We start from the raw sequence: 16,237 nt of genomic DNA on the forward strand, positions 1-16,237 counted from the left end.
CTTCTCGTCTCCCCGTGGCCCTTGTGGACAAATGCAGGGTTGAGACCCCCTGCTTGCCTGGGCTATCACTGTGTCCCCTGGCCACGTGGAGAGCCCTTTCCACATACATGTACTGAGTGACTAAGAACGACGGGAAAGAAGCAAGGTAGGCTGCCTACAGGTGTTTGCTCACTTCTGCAAACACAGACCAAAGCTGCAGCAGAAAATGGCACTCGTGGCGCCATGTAAGTAGATTTTAATGTGGTTTCTGGTGTGAGGCATGCTTAGAGACAATGTAAGGAGTAGATTTTGATGTGGTTTCCCGTGTAAGGCATGCTTAGAGACAATGTAAGGAGTAGATTTTGATGTGGTTTCCCGTGTAAGGCATGCTTAGAGACAATGTAAGGAGTAGATTTTGATGTGGTTTCCCGTGTAAGGCATGCTTAGAGACAATGTAAGGAGTAGATTTTGATGTGGTTTCCCGTGTGAGGCAGGCTTAGAGACCATGTAAGGCATAGATTTTGATGTGGTTTCCCGTGTGAGGCAGGCTTAGGGTTCATCAGCACCACGTATGAGCAGGCAGCACTGGGCCTCTCTCCTCTAACTGGTGGCTGGTGCCTGCGTGTCTCAAGACAGAGATAGAAAGTTACGAGTAACCCCGCCTGTGGCGAGCATTTTTTATTTTCTCTGATTTTTATGTGTATGAGTGTTTTGTCTCTCTGTGCGCTGTGTGCCTAGTGCCCACAGAGGCCAGAAGAGGGCATCAAATCCCCTGCAACAGGAGTTACAAAAGGTTGTGAGTGTAAGGACTCCAACCTAGATCCTCTGGAAGAGCAGTCAGTGCTCTTAATCATAGCATTCTGCTACATGACTGAGCCGTGGTCAGCAAAGGGGGCCGTCTCAAACTCCAAGTTGTTCATTGCATAAAGCCGGAAATGCCAGACCAATGAGAAGGGGGGTTTGCAAAGGGAATTGCCCCAGCTTACGGGAGAAGAGGACAGGAAGTTCTCCCGACCCGAGAACTTAAAAGTGACTGCTTTGCTCCAGATCAGCACACCACCCACATTTGCCTTTCTCCGTGCTGGCGGCCCTTTCTGCACAGCGGTCTGTGAGAAACTGGTTCGTTTTCACGTATGTGAGCTTTGAACTATTGATTATCTTATTTCCAACGAACAAGATACCGATTGCAATTACGTTATCGATTTCCCAGCTTGCCTGTGGTTATGTAGCCTGTGGTTTGAACAACGCTATAGTATTCCTGATTCTGGAGAAAACAAATGTCCAGACCGCGAGGGTAGTTAGTGCCGCCTGTGGAGTCACAGCCCCCGGCTGTCGCCGCAACAGCCTGCTATTTTTTATGATTTCACTTCCTAGAGCAAGCGAACGGGGTACCCGGCATAGACCGTGAAAGTGGTATGGTCTTCTAGAACATCTTTCCCCTTACCATTCTCCCGTCTGACGCAAGCAGGTGGACTCCATGGAGGTGGATTTGGAGTTGGCATCTGTCCCCTACCTGGGACACCTCTCTTCCCACAGAGGCAGTAGGCATGGCTTCGTGTGGTTCGCCCAGTCTAACTGTTGCTGTGGCTGGACTAGCAAAACACCCTGCTCCTAAACCCTGCCTCTGGAGCGTGACCAGCTGCTAGGGCTTCTCTGCACTTTGTTAAAATTCTTTGTTGAAAGTAAAGTTAAAGAAAACCTCAGTGAGAAAGTGAGACCAGCTAAACAGATACAATTGCGTTTGAGTTCATTTTAAACAGTTCCATTCTGTAGGTTAGAAGGATGAACTCGCCGTGTCCTGAGACAGCCCAGCCTGGTGTGTCTCCTCCTGCCGGTCCTTTGCTTTATTCGCGAGCCCGCCCACCCATGTGTCCATGCTCCCTCTACCCATCCATTCACTCACCTGCTAATTGCCATCTGTCTATCCACCCACCCACCCATCCATCCGTCTGTCCGTCCACCTGACTCATTGGTTCCCATGTGCCTGCCCTCAAGTCGGGGAGAAGGGTTATCGGTGACTAAACAAATCGTCTTTTTTTTCCCCTCCTCCACGTGCTCTTCCGGTGCGGCTCCAGCACGTGTATGGCCAAGGTTACCGCTCTTGAGCAGGCATCAAGTTCCTGGATGGAGGATTGCAAGTCTCCCCACTGTTTTCGGGTACTCCCGTCTGACACTGAGCCCTGTTGACTCCTCTAGGATGCACAGCGTTAAGTCCCCATTCTCTCTCTTGTCTACCATAGAAAGAACGGGATTTGGAGCTGGCCGCACGCATCGGTCAGTCGTTGCTGAAGAAGAACAAGACCCTAACCGAGAGGAACGAACTTCTGGAAGAGCAGGTGGACCACATCCGGGAGGAGGTGAGGACCCCAGCCTGGGAGCTGCTAGGGAGGCAGGCGCGGGGTTGGAGGGGCACGGCCTTGTCCTCAGAGAGCCCAGACTCTGCGTGGAGAGCCGCTATGCTGGGACGAAGCACCCACAGGCCCACACGGCGAGCAGGCGGAGAGCCAGCGGCTCTTACGCCAGCGTCACCGTGTAAGTGCAGAAAACAATGTAGCTTTCACTGTATAAACTCGCTGTTTTTATGATGTGCATCTTAACTCACGGCTGTCAGGGCAGAGGGGACAGGCTGTCTCAGCATCTCCAAAGGGTACCCTTTTCCGTGACCCCCACGGTGTAGTCAGTCCTTTTTGTTTTGTTTTGTTTTGTTTTGTTTTGTTTTTTCCCTTCATTAAAGCTATTCCTCGGTTGGGTTTAGTGTTTTCAGTCAACCTGTGAGGAAGGGACTTATCTCCATCTTGCTTCCTGAGATCGTGAGCTGGAGCGCTGTGGTGTTGTGGGAGAAATGGAGTTGTCCCTGCCTTCCCTGGCCCAGGGAAATGGCCTCAGTTAGACGAGGAAGCACACGGGCTAAGATGTCCTTCTGAGCAGAGGGACACACCACCCAGGAGCCGGTGAGCGATGGCCGCCCACTGGCCTCCTCTTTCCCATGGCCGTCTCTGTGAGGCCTCAGCCTGCATGAAGAGCATCCCCCCCCCCCCCCATGGGATGCAGATGCCCTGCTTCCCGGGAGACGACTCTGAGGTCCTACTTCCCTTTGGAGAATCACTGAGTGGTCCCTCTAGGCAGGAGAGCCCTTACACGGCACGTAATACAGAGCAGATCCTCCAAGGAGACAGAGTCACTCCCTGCGTGGTGTGGGAGCGTTAGAACAAGCCAGAAAACAGACTTGGCGTTCTCCTCCCTGGCTCGGTCCAGTGCTTATCAGCACCGAGTGCTGGAAGGGCAGATGAGAAGTTCCCACAGTATCCGCTGCTTATCTGAGAGCTTTGAGCCCAAATCAGCAACATTCGCAAAGCCGTCTCACCCGACGGCAGCAGCCTGGCTTTCCTCTTTGGGGCTCATCATCCCTCCCCGGAACCACTGTGTGCAGAACAGGGCCCGGCCAGCTTGTCCAGGGACGCTGTGCGGTGTGCTGGTCACGTGGTGGGGGAGGGGCTGGAGTGGTGGTGTCTGTGAGCTGCTCCTGGCAGTCCTCCTGCAGTCAGCATGTGCGCAGATCGGCTCTGAGACGGCACCGAGCTCCGACAAAGCGAGTGGCCTCTCTTTCATTTATTATTATGGCCCATTGTTCTGGCCACTTGCCCAGCTGGTCATCTGGCCGCTTGCAAAGCCAATAAACAGTCTCACCCTCCACCCTGTGATCATTCCAGAACCTTCTGCTATTCCCTATCTGGTCTTCTAACTAGACACGATGAACACAGAGTCTCCCACCCACAAGTCATTGGTTGATTTTTTTCTTGAGTGGGGTCAGAGTCCACACCTTGAAATTTTGAGTAGCCCAAAATTGGGGGGGGGCATCATCCCTCACCAGTAAGTGTTGGCGCACAGAACGGACGTCACCACCTCCCAGAGGCCTCAGCCCCCTCTTCCCTGTCCTCGTAGGTGTCTCAACTCCGACACGAGCTGTCCATGAAGGATGAGCTGCTGCAGTTCTACACCAGCGCCGCCGAGGAGAGCGAGCCCGAGTCCGTCTGCTCAACCCCGTAAGTCACAGCGCAGGCCCCGGAGCCCGAGGGCTGTCTCCCTCTTACGTATGGCGTTTGGTTTCTGACTCGTCCCGGCAGCCCTTTGCCCGGGTACATTCGTGAGAGCGGTATGGGCTCGGCTGGCGGAGGAAGCACAGAGCTAGGAGCCTCGAGCCCTCGGGACAGAGGCCTGGGTGCTCCTGCGAGAGTCGGCAGGCAGGCCCCTCGCGTTGGGGCCCCGGCTCTGTTGTGACACACAGCCCCGTCTCCTTCCTCACTCCATGCTGCTTTCCTCGCTGTCGCGCGGAGCTAATGACAACACTTAGGTCCCAGGAGCACGAGCACTGAGTTTGCACGGGCGCCAGACGCACAGCACTTAACTTCTGCGTTTAATCGCTTGGTTTGTTACGGCTTGCATGTGAAGGCCAGAGGACAGCTTTCGGGGTGGGGGCTGGGGGTTAGTTTTCTCCGTCCACCATGCTGACCCTGGGCACTGAACTCTGGCTGTTTTGCTCCCTGAGCCATCTCACCAGCCTGTGAGCAGGCGTGCATCTCGACACTTACATGAGCTCTCGAAACTGCATTGGCCAAGCAGCTGATCCCCAACCCCGCCCCCAGTTCTGAGCCAATGTGGCTCCTGCAGCTTTGGGGTAGCCCTTCCCGGCCTCCGCACAGCCCCCCTGACGGAGCACGCTTTTCTCCCAGACTGAAGAGAAACGAGTCGTCCTCCTCCGTCCAGAACTACTTCCACCTGGACTCCCTTCAGAAGAAGCTGAAGGACCTCGAAGAGGAGAACGTTGTGCTCCGATCCGAGGTGGCGTGCACACCCCGACCTTGCTCCCCGGGAAGGGCGGGGTGTCCCTGTGACAGTGCCACGTGCATAGTCCTGCCTGAGCTTGCACTCCGGGCCAGGGTGCTCGGATGCAGGCTCGACCGTGTGCGGGGGGGTTGCTTCTTGCTGGCCCTCATGGCGGGTGAAGAGTGAGGAGGCACAGGCCTTTTCCCCTTCACCCCACGGTGTCCCCAGTTCCCACAGTTTGACCTGAGCGATGGCCCGAAGGCGGGCGTGACACCAGCCGTCACTTTACTGAGGGTCAGGGTTACTCTGAGAAGACCATTACCAGAACAGGGAGGCAGAGCTTTACACGTGACCTTGGAAAGGCTGAGCCTAGGCGACCGGGATCTTTGGCCTCTGAGTGTTTCCTGTATGGGAAGCAAAGGGCTATCCTAGGCACCCCTGTGTTGTTAACTGTTGTTATTAGTGCTCCTGTCTTCACACCAAGGGGAAGGGCTGGGTACTCTGGATCTCATTTGTACCAGACCCGGTGTTTGAAGATGTCAGGGTTAATAGATGACAAAGGCCGGATTTGCGTCTCTGGCTCCAAGCACAGTTTTCTTCTCCTCGGCACGAAACCTCTGACGAGAATAGATTTGGTGCTTTTTGTCTTAATTAGTGTTGAGCCCTTGTCTGTCAAGTTTGAACCCTGACCCCTACCTAAGCTGGCTCCAGACCGCCCAGAGCCCCTCCACAGGGACAGTCCGCCTGTCACTTTGAACTTGCAGAGAGCCTCCCCTCTGGACCTTAGCAGGCACAAGGAACTCCCTTGCATGGCCTGTCCTTACAGGCCCCACGTCCACCAACCCTTTATTTCTTACGAAAGGAGCCACAGGGCGGCACAACCAAGTGGGTCACCCGGGTTTGGCGTGCCAGGCTGTGGCTCAGAGCGCTGAGCCCACGCTTCCCGCCTGAGTCTTCTGGCATCTGGCCCAGTCTCAGGCACACAGCCCCTCTCTCCCCAGAGCTGGTGGAAGGACTCCGAGCCAGGTGTGGATTCCTGATGGCCCGTGTCTGTCCTTAGAATTCTCATGTCTGTCTGTGGCCGGGTCTTTACCATAGCCCTCTAGGGTCCTTACCATAGCCCTCTAGACCATTCAACTACCTAAAGTCCTATGGATGCGCTCTCTCTCTCCCCCTCTCTCTCTCTCTCTCTCTCTCTCTCTCTCTCTCTCTCTCTCTCTCTCACACACACACACACACACACACACAGAAAGAGAGAGAGAGACTTTTGACAAGGTCTCGCTATGTAGCTCTGACTGTCCTGGAACTCACTCTGTAGACCAGGCTGGCCTCGACCTCACAAAGACTTGCCCACCTGTGCCTCCCAAGTTCTGGGATTAAAGGTGTACACCATCAGCCTTTTTTTGTTTTTGGACAGGCTCTCAGGCTAACTTGTAGCTCACTATGTAGCCCAGGCTAGCCCCAAGCCCCTGGCAGTTCTCTCCTGCCTTAGTCTCCCAAGTGCTAGGGCTCTAAGATGGCACTCCACGCCCCTTCTTGGGCAAGCCCCTGAGACGGTCCATGTTCTAACGCTTCATGTGAGTCTGTTCTTCGTCGGAGCCAGAGAGTTCATGACATGTCAGAGCCTGGTAGCTCCGTCTGGCGTGGTGGCCGCTCCATTCCTGTGTTGCTGTTCATAGAACATAGATGCCCTAGGCAGGGCAGCGTCCTAGGCACTGCAGGAGCCATCGAGGGGTCCCAGCTACAGGGGCTTAACACACACGAACAAGTGGCAAACAGTCGCCTCTCAGCGATCTGGGGCCTGTGCATACGCGTGTGTGCGTGGCGCCCTCTGGTGGCACATAGCCTTGGCCTCTCAGCGTCCTGGAGCCTGTGCGCATGCGTGTGTGCATGGCGCCCTCTGGTGGCACATAGCCTTGTCCTCTCAGCGTCCTGGTGCCTGTGCGCACATGTGTGCGTGGCGCCCTCTGGTGGCGCGTAGCCTTCGGGACTCTGCTTTTAGGAACTGGCCCGTTACCTAGACAGGGCTGGCAGATGAGGAGGTATCTGCTCCGGACATGCGTGTGCGATGGTAGCAGGCGCAGAGATGTTGAGGGGAGTGGAGTGTCCCAGAAACCGGGCTTGCCCAGCTCTGTGCCTGGGCCCTGGTCCACCTGCCAGTCCTGACTGTGTGAGAGCCATTGCCTGACTGAATGTGTGAGCGCCCTTGCCTGATTGAATGTGTGAGTGCCGTTCCCTGACTGTGTGAGCGCCCTTGCCTGACTGAATGTGTGAGTGCCGTTCCCTGACTGTGTGAGCGCCCTTGCCTGACTGAGCCTCATCCACAGGCCTGCCAGCTGAAGACGGAGACCATCACCTATGAGGAGAAGGAACAGCAACTGGTGAACGACTGCGTGAAGGAGCTGAGTATGTCCGCCCCTCCCGCCTGCTCTCCTCTTCCCAGACACCCCCACCGCCTTCCCCACCCACCCATAGCTCAGTGGCTTTCTTTTCTGAAAGCGGCAGGCCTCTGCCGGACGGTGCGGCAACTTTCGCCCCGTCTGTGGATCCAGAGCCGTATGCTCTCGGTGGGGTGGGGTTTGATTTTAGTGTGAACTTTGTACGGGAATACTGGAATTATTGGTGCTCAGGTCAGCCAGGTCAATGGTTTGACTTGGAAAAACGAAGGCCCAGAGCTCGCAGCTTTGCTATCCAAATCAGCGATTTCCCATGCCCCCTGTTACACACTTCCAGGTAAGGTAAGAGAAAAGGGCATTGGTGAAATGAGCAGCTCCCCGTGTTCACATCTAGTGAGATGGGCTCCTGCTCCAAATGCCCTGGAAAGCCCTGGGGAGCGTCATGGTGGGACGCTGGCTTCCAGCTCCCTTCCTGGGGCCCACCTGACTTGCCCTGGGGATGGCCTTCGCCAGTAGAGGCAGCCCCTCTGGGAGGCACAGCCCCTGCGAAGGCCTGAAGGAGCTGTGTTGGAAAGATGCCCACCGTGACCCCCCTCCCCCTTCACGCCCGTCTCCGCTGCTCCCCGTTAAGACGGCTCTCACTTTGGACCATGCGTGCTTTTCCAACCGCTTGTCGTTAATTTGTCGCAGGAGATGCCAACGTCCAGATCGCGAGCATCTCAGAGGAGCTGGCCAAGAAGACGGAGGACGCTGCCCGCCAGCAGGAGGAGATCACACACCTGCTGTCGCAGATCGTGGACTTACAGAAGAAGGCCAAGGCTGTAAGACTTCTCTCTGTCTCCGGCTGCCACGACAGCGGCCACGCTAAGATGACTCAGCAGACTCAGGAGCCGACCCCGCTGCCCTATGTCAGCGGAGGCTCTGGTCTTTGTGGTCCTGTGGCTCCTAAGGATAATCTGTAAAAACCGGTGGAGCCAGAGACGCGGAGCCCTGGGCTTCCTCTCACAAACCGTGGAGCACGCTGTTGGTTTTCACTCCACCAGGCAGGCCCGTCCCGTGGTAGAACCCTGTGCCTGATGACAGAAAGGGGGGGGGAGCAACTCCAGCAAGCAGCCCTGCTCTGGGGGTGGGGTTGGGCTATGGAGAATAGATAAGCAAAGAGGAGAGATTCCACCTTCAGAGTTACGTGAAAGGGGCCGGTGAGATGGCTCCGCGGATAAAGGTGCCTGCTGCCAAGCCTGACAACCTGAGTTCCATCCCCAGAGAGGACCAACACGCACACGTCGTCCCCTGACCTCCACACTGCAGGCACACACACACACACACACACACACGCACGTACACACATACACGCACGCACACACGCACGTACACACATACACGCACACGCACACACGCACTCACGCGAATGAAAGCATTTTTGAAAAGAACTTTTTTTGTTTTTAATTATATGAAAGGCGTGTTCTGTTCCAGCATCAGATGCAGACTCCTCTGTGGGCGGGCGCTGAGGTCCTCACAGAAGGCTCTGTCGACAGGAAACTGGGGTGGGGGGAGTTGGGCTTCTCTGGGTGTCTTAACGGAAGTGCCTTGTCCTCTTTACCCTGTTCAGTGTGCTGTGGAAAATGAAGAGCTTGTCCAGCACCTGGGAGCTGCCAAGGATGCCCAGCGGCAACTCACAGCAGAGGTGGGTGTCCCCACCTCGGTTCCCTAGGGCCGAGGTTCCAGTGAGGACAACGCCCTCGCCCCTACCAAACAATAAGCCTCGGTCATTCCCCTCATGACCAACATTTTAATATCGAAACAGCATGATTCCGTTTTCACCTGGGTTCTGCTGCCGCTGCCTCTGGTGGGTGTTCTGAGCACAAGGAGGCTAGATTCAGTACCAGCTCAGGGCTTGGCATATTCTAGTTCCTCACAGATACCAAATAGGTGAGCAAAATATACCACGGGCATGTGTAAAACGACTGTTCTAATGTGTAGCTTAAGTCTGGGCATCGTGGCACGTGCCTGCAATCCCAGCCCATGAGTTGCTGAGGCAGGAGGATCGCTATGAGTTTAGGCCAGCGCAGGCTACATAGAAAGCCCCTGTATCGAACAGAAATGCGAGATGAGCTGGAGACTAGGGTAGCCGGTTTGCCTTTCCCCCAGTGAGTGTGTAGCTGGCTTGCCCACTGTGCACATTTTAGCAGCTGTCCCATCTAGAGGCCTTCCCGCAGTAGGAGAAGCCTGCCTGCCTCGTGGATCCAGCCCGCTTCGCTGTGGGCCCACACTGTGGGGCCGCTGGTTCCGTGAGGTGCTGGGGACTTGGTTAGACCGTTGCGTCTGTCACTCTGCCTCTCAGGCAGCAGGAGGGCTGGCGGGTGTTTATCAGCACCGGGCGCACACGGCTGCCTCGGGGCCGACCCTCCGCCTCTCCCCACAGCTGCGTGAGCTGGAGGACAAGTACGCCGAGTGCATGGAGATGCTCCACGAGGCGCAGGAGGAGCTGAAGAACCTGCGGAACAAGACGGTGCCCAACACCACGTCCCGACGCTACCACTCCCTGGGCCTGTTCCCCATGGTGAGTGGGTCCTCCCGTGTGCCTCTGTCCCCTACGCCATTGCTGGGGGCTCCGTGTCCCTTCCCGGGCCGGACCTGGGCCTGCCCCGCTGGAGGCTTCCTCCCTCCCGAGGACAGACTGTTCTCTCTAGTCCTGTTGCCAACAGTGCTTTATTGACATATACACAGGACTTCCCCATCAGGTGGGGTGTCCTGGCTAGCTGGTGGGGTGAAGAGCTTCCAGAGAAAACAGGTGGCAGCATTCACGACGCAGTTCAAGGAGGCAGGGACCTCTCCCCAGCAGAGCCACAGAGCCCTTGGCAGGTGGGTGCCTGGCTAGGAGTCGGAGGTACAGCCTTGGCCTCCTGGGTGTCATTATCCTAAGGAGCTGGGACTGCAGACCTGGTGACCTGGGAAGACAGTAACTTAGTGTGTCCTGTGGGGCCTGAGGCCTCTCAGAAGGCTCTGATATTTGGAGATACGTTTGTTCCCGCCGTTCTGAACACACTTTTCTATGCCCCCATTGAGTTCCCGGCCGGCATGGGAGCCACAGTTTTAGCTCTGTAGTCTGGCCAAGGGAACCTGGAACTAACTGGCTTCCAGACACACGGCTACATGAGTGTCAGGGTCTTGTGTTCTCACTCACCCAGGGGCGCCTTGGCCTTAGCCCTGTGTGGTGTGGCAAGAAGTCTGGAGACTCCTGGGTCCCCCGTTTCTTCTTTTGGCTCCTCTGGCCTGTAGAGAAACGGATGCTCCCCACTCACTGGACGCCTCCTCTGTCTCTTCCCAGGACTCACTGGCTGCGGAGATCGAGGGCACCATGCGTAAGGAGCTGCAGCTGGACGAGCCCGAGTCCCCAGACATCACGTATGGCTGCATGGTTTTTATATCTCAGGGTCCCACACGCCGACTCACTTAACCCCTAATGTGTGGACCTCAGGCACCACCAGCGCACAGCTGTGCCCTTCCCTGTCAGGTTAAGGGAAACCAAACGACGCGACAGACTGACCCTTCTGTCTGCTCTTTCCTCGTGCTGATGGCACGGGCTGGTAGCGGGCTCACCTTGCGTGCACGGAGCCCTGAGCTCTGTCCCCAGCACAACCTGGCACGGAAGGGTGGAGGTCGGAGGCTCAGAAGGCAAAGGCTGTCTTTAACCACGGCCCATGTGAGCGCATCTCCGTCTCAAGAAGCAAAGCAAACCTGCAAAAGATCCCTTGATGAGTTTCCAGGGAGACGGGAAGGGAGCTGTGTTCCCCTTCTCCCCGCCAACTCCTGCTTCCCCCTTAATGGCAAGCATTCGTCTAAAGAGGGAAACATGGATGGTAGAGACGGTGCGAGCCAGGTCTGTTTCCTTCTGAGGACCCCTGGGGGGTCTTTGTCCCTAAGGTTCCCCTCCTAACTCCAGATTCGGGCTTGAGCTCCCTGGGGCATCTAGAAGGAATCTGGGGACGGTGGTTTTCCCTCTCCCCCAAACTCCTCAGGCAGAATTTTTGTGACCAGTGTCCTGCTGGCTTTGGTACGTGTGCGTCTCTGGCACCCCAGGCAAAGCAACTGGTCCAGAGATGTGCCTGCTCTTTTCTCCTTAAAGGGAGATCCACGCAGATGAAACTGGGGGGCTCTTGCACTTAGAAACAATAGCCTCAGCCGGGCGGTAGTGGCGCACACCTTTAATCCCAGCACTCGGGAGGCAGAGGCAGGCGGATCTCTGTGAGTTCGAGGCCGGGATGGACCAACAGCCTCCAAAACAATACAGAGAAACCCTGTCTTGTAAAAAAAAAAAAGAAAGAAAGAAACAATAGCCTCGTTAGGCCTTTATCATCTCAAGATAGGAACTTGAGACTGGCTTGGAGTCCCGCCTTCTCTTCTCTATGGATGGTTACACGTGCCAAACCCTGCAGGTGTCTGTGAGCCAGCACTGCCCCTGCCGACCTTGCGTCCCGGCGCAGAGCCGAAAGAGGCAGGCATACTGAAGACAAAAGCCACACTGCAGGGCGGTTATTTCTGGGTCAGGCTTCTAGATCTGTGACCGTCAGTGTCGTCTGGGCTAGCTTCTCCCTAGTCCACACTACGATGGAGGCGCTCACACCCCCAGTCAGGCACACGTGAAGCCCTCAGTCAGCAGGCCGCCCCAGGCTCCCTAAGGGTGCGCCTCTTTGGAGACACCCGCCTGTGGAGGGGCAAGCTCCGGTTCTCCCGGATGCCCTTGCTCACGGCCGCCGTGTCCTCCCCAGCCACCAGAAGCGTGTCTTCGAGACCGTGAGAAACGTCAACCAAGTGGTCAAGCAGAGATCATTGACGCCTTCCCCTATGAACATCCCCGGCTCCAACCAGTCTTCAGCCATGAACTCCCTCCTGTCCAGCTGCGTCAGCACCCCACGCTCCAGCTTCTACGGCAGTGATGTCGGCAACGTGGTCCTTGACAACAAGACCAGCAGCATCCTCCTCCTGGGAACTGAGGCAGCTGAGCTGGGGTGAGCAGCGGGCTTTCCTCCTCTTGCAGCAGGGAGGGGAGGGAGGAGAGCATCCCCCCCTTGAATGGGGCCCGCCCTCGGCCACCGTCAGAGAGAGGTGGGTGACGTGAGACTTCTCCACACCTCAGTTTACCCGCCTTATCCACGGCACTGGTGCTTTCTGAAGGATGCCTCAGGCCGTCACCCACACCACGCTTTCCCATAGCATGCTGAAGGGGAAACTAGCAAGCACTTCCCGTGAACCATCACCGTGGCCCCTTGGGAGCTTGGATGCTGGAGAGGCTGAGGAGGACCCAGGCTCTCTGGCTTGCTTCAGAGGGTGGGGTAAAGAGGACTGTCTCAGTTGTGGGCTCTCCTTAGTCACGGTCAGTTAGTTCCCCTCCTCCCTAAAGCCCTGTAGAACCCCTAACCCCCACCCCGTCGTCCACTCTGTGCACCCTGGCCCTCTGAGTTAGTAAAACAGCTGCTGTGGATGGGTTGAATCATACAGAGGGTTGCTTACTCAGGGTCAGAGCTGGCTTCACTCAGAACTGAGCCCAGGCCCTTTCATCTAAGCAGCAAAAGGGGTCCCCTTGAATCGGCTCCCACCTGGTACCCAGGAATAGCCACTTGCAAAAGGTCTTCCAGAATAACCAGGGGGGAGATGCTTATGGAACAAATTTTCAATCCATCCTGGTGCAACCCTCTGTCCCTAAGGAAAGTCAGCTCAGAGCCACAGAAGGGACTCCTTCAGGTGTCTGCCCCCATCCTGGCTGGTCTAGTCTCCTTACACCATCTCCTGTCAGACCAGTGGCCTTGCCCTGGGGGAGGGGTCCTCGGTACCCTTTGCCGGCCTTAGGTACTTACTCCCTGTCTTCCTCAGGAATGAGGACCGCAACAAGAAGCCAGGCACCCCAGGCACCCCAGGCTCCCACGACCTAGAGACGGCGCTTAGGCGTCTGTCCCTGCGCCGGGAGAACTACCTGTCTGAGCGGAGGTTCTTCGAGGAGGAGCAGGAGAGGAAGCTGCGCGAGCTGGCTGAGAAGGGGGAGCTGCACAGTGGCTCACTCACGCCCACCGAGAGCATCATGTCCCTGGGCACACATTCGCGCTTCTCTGAGCTCACCGGCTTCTCCGGCATGTCCTTCAGCAGCCGCTCCTACCTGCCCGAGAAGCTGCAGATCGTGAAGCCACTTGAAGGTGACCACCAGGGGCCACGGCCCCTCTCTGTCCTCCTCTGTGACTCACTCTGGGCCCTGATCCACCACAGGAAAGCCAGCCACCTCTGTCATACCTACTCATTTTTCTTTCGAGATAGCCACCCACGCTGCTGGTTTGAGTTCCTCTGAGGTGGCCTCTGTCGTGGCTTGAACGGTGCGCTCCTGGAGTGGACCGGCCTAGGGAACTATACCACAGGTGGCCCTCAGGGGCCTCAGGTGTCTTTAGTGCCTTAGGGGCCACGCCTAGTGGCAGGTGCTCAGCTCCAGACCTTTTCCCTGATGGCTGCTCATGGCCGTTTGTCCTCACTACGGAAAACTGCTTCCGGATCAACCCAAGGGTCTGAGGAGGGCAGAGAAGGAATGCTTTGGCTTCTCAGAATTTTCACTGTCACATAGCACAAACCAACCGAGCCTTGAGAGTGCGGCCCCCCAGCCACGTGGGAGTGTTGTGTGTGTTCACGTGTTGTGATTTGTGGCTTTCTGGGGGGTAAGCTCTGCTGGGAGGAGCCAGGTCCCATGCAACGTGCAGCGTGGAGGCAGGAAGGAGGTCAGCCCGTTTAGACCCCAGTAAGCCCCTTGTGCAGGTAGTGCCGGGGCTCCTCAGGAACTGAGTTCTTAGAAAACTTCACCGTTTTGCTGATTCGCATGTCACAGATGTTTTCCCAGAGTCCCATTGCCTTGCAGGAGCCGCCAAGTGTGCGCGGAAGTTTCCGCTTTCCCCACTTTAGCGTGAAGCCCGGGTGGGCTGGAGGCCTGCTTCAGCACTGCGCGATCGCGGTCTTGATGTAAAGCCAGATGTCTGCACGTCTGCTTTCTCCTCGGCTCTTACCATTATCCCTTCTAAGGGGCATCTCTGGATGCTTCAGTCTAATTAAGCACCCGAGCACCACCGTGACATTTCAATGCCGCAGATACTTCTGTCACGCAGGTGCGGACGTGTGGCTTAGAGGAAGACAGTTATTTTCCTCTCCTGAGCCTCTGTCTGCGTTTGCTGCCTCGGGGATGGTGCTGGCTTTACAGAACGGCACCAGGCAGCCCGCAAGCTGTGGCCGTGATCAGTAAAGACGTGTGATATGCCACAGGCCCCTGTGTTCCCAAAGAAAGAGGAAGGGCAGTTTTTGGGGGGTTCATTTTACTATGACTGTGAGTAGGGCCTTCCTAGCCTCCAGGGAGGGGCGGCTCACTCCTTTTTAATTGTGTGTTCAGTTGTGAGCTTGGTGATTGTTTTCTGACCTCCAATTATGTCTGGTTTTTCTTTCAATAAAACCTTCCATTTCTGCAATTTTCTTTCCGCCTTTCTGTTCGTTTCTTCCTTCGTGTCTCAGAGTTCATTAGACACTGACCATCTCTCTCTCTCTCTCTCTCTCTCTCTCTCTCTCTCTCTCTCTCTCTCTCTCTCTCTCTCTCTGCTTCCCATACTTGACTGTGTTTCATTGGGTGGCCTATGGAATGTTTTGGGTTCATTTTTCAAGTGCATTGCAGGATGAGATTTTGAAAGCTTTGTTTCCACCGATTCATCTTTATTTCTTCTAACTTTGCGCCCGTACATTTCTGGCAAGGGTAAGAAGAAGCCCCACTCATTTGTAAGATGAATTTCACATCCTGCTCCCCCATGAGGTTGAATTCCTCCCATCGAAAGTCGTGCCTCATCTCTGTGGCCTGTGACACACCCTGTGATACGGATCCTTGGCTTCGCTTTGTGTTTCTCAGACCTCTGTCTTAGATGTTTAGACGGCAACCGACGTGTCCTTTCCTCCTTCCCCTCCACAGTCGGCATTTGCCTCGCCCGCATACCGGTGGCCCTGTGTTGGGTGAGGTAGCCCTCCTCTTGAGCTGTCTCCCTTATCAGTTAGGAGGGCAAACAGCTTTCAAACAAGACTGTCAAACTTGTCCCTGATCCAGCCACCTGGGCCTAAAGGGCCCAGTTACGGCTGTTGACACCTGATCCCTTCATTATGCCAGGGTCGTTATGCTGGGGTCGTGGTCTCACATGTGTTTCCAGTGGCCCGGTGAGACCCCGATAGACTATCCTTGATCCCCAGCAGTCCAGGTAAAGGCACCTGGGGTGAGGTCCCTCGAGGCCATTGTCTGGTACAATTACGGGAGCCAATCAGGGTCCTCCATCTGCTCCTCCCTCTCCCCTGTCAATCACGTTGCCAGCAAAGAACAGGATATTGAAGAGAGAGAGACAGAGACGTCTGTCTTAAAACGCCTGAGTCCAGGCTGTAGTCCTCCGCGTTCTGCCTGTGGGTGGGAGGAGCATCTTAGATGGAGGGAGTGATGAGTAGTAGCCAATAGCATAGGGCTTTTCCTGCTTCCTGTTGGACAGAGAAAAGAAGCCAGGTTGGAGAGTGAGATGGGACAGAGGAGAGGGGCATTCAGCGTGTGCACACCTCTGGGTGAGGTGTGATTCATGGTAACTTTTAACCCTGCTTCCCACATCAAAGGAAAGATTTCAGGCATGGGCGATGGAGCCGGGAGATGGCAGTTGGGGAATTGAGCGTTCCTGTCTCGGGTCCTGGGCCCCTTGAATAGCTGGAGCCTCAGAACCAGCCAAGAAGAGAGTGCTCCTGAGATCCACTGTTACCACAACTAAAATCACAGCCGAGGCTGACACAGCTTTCGGGTCTGCGTATTTGAAAGTTTCTGGTCACAGTCACCATCTGGGCTTGCTATTGGCTGGGTTCATGGGGCTCATGTGGGAGCTGGGGGTTGTCTCTCTGCTGAGAGTTGCAGGGAAGATGCCACAGGCCTCCATTTTAATCCCAGATGAGCTGCTTGTTAATACAACCTCTGGCTAGTGTCTCTCTCTTTCCCAATGCTCACTGTC

The 16,237-nt window shown here is 55.9% G+C and overlaps 1 protein-coding gene across 14 annotated transcripts in view; it reads left to right on the forward strand.

Moving 5' to 3' along the window:
- Trak1 (trafficking kinesin protein 1) overlaps positions 1-16,237 on the forward strand; it is a 95,214-nt gene that overhangs the window by 62,496 nt on the left and 16,481 nt on the right. For 13 of the 14 annotated variants that reach the window (XM_021234260.2, XM_040739920.1, XM_040739922.1 and 10 more), the window contains 10 exons: positions 2,220-2,336; positions 3,922-4,022; positions 4,710-4,818; positions 7,131-7,209; positions 7,890-8,020; positions 8,809-8,883; positions 9,622-9,759; positions 10,528-10,604; positions 11,969-12,208; positions 13,071-13,387. In XM_021234260.2, the coding sequence (XP_021089919.1) occupies positions 2,220-2,336; positions 3,922-4,022; positions 4,710-4,818; positions 7,131-7,209; positions 7,890-8,020; positions 8,809-8,883; positions 9,622-9,759; positions 10,528-10,604; positions 11,969-12,208; positions 13,071-13,387 (1,384 nt within the window). Of the gene's footprint in view, positions 1-2,219; positions 2,337-2,798; positions 2,931-3,921; positions 4,023-4,709; positions 4,819-7,130; positions 7,210-7,889; positions 8,021-8,808; positions 8,884-9,621; positions 9,760-10,527; positions 10,605-11,968; positions 12,209-13,070; positions 13,388-16,237 lie in introns of those variants that run through there. The other variant, XM_040739926.1, reaches the window with a different exon arrangement.

The sequence above is a fragment of the Mesocricetus auratus genome, unplaced genomic scaffold (assembly GCF_017639785.1).
Source record: "Mesocricetus auratus isolate SY011 unplaced genomic scaffold, BCM_Maur_2.0 Super-Scaffold_100691, whole genome shotgun sequence".
NCBI lineage: Eukaryota > Metazoa > Chordata > Mammalia > Rodentia > Cricetidae > Mesocricetus > Mesocricetus auratus.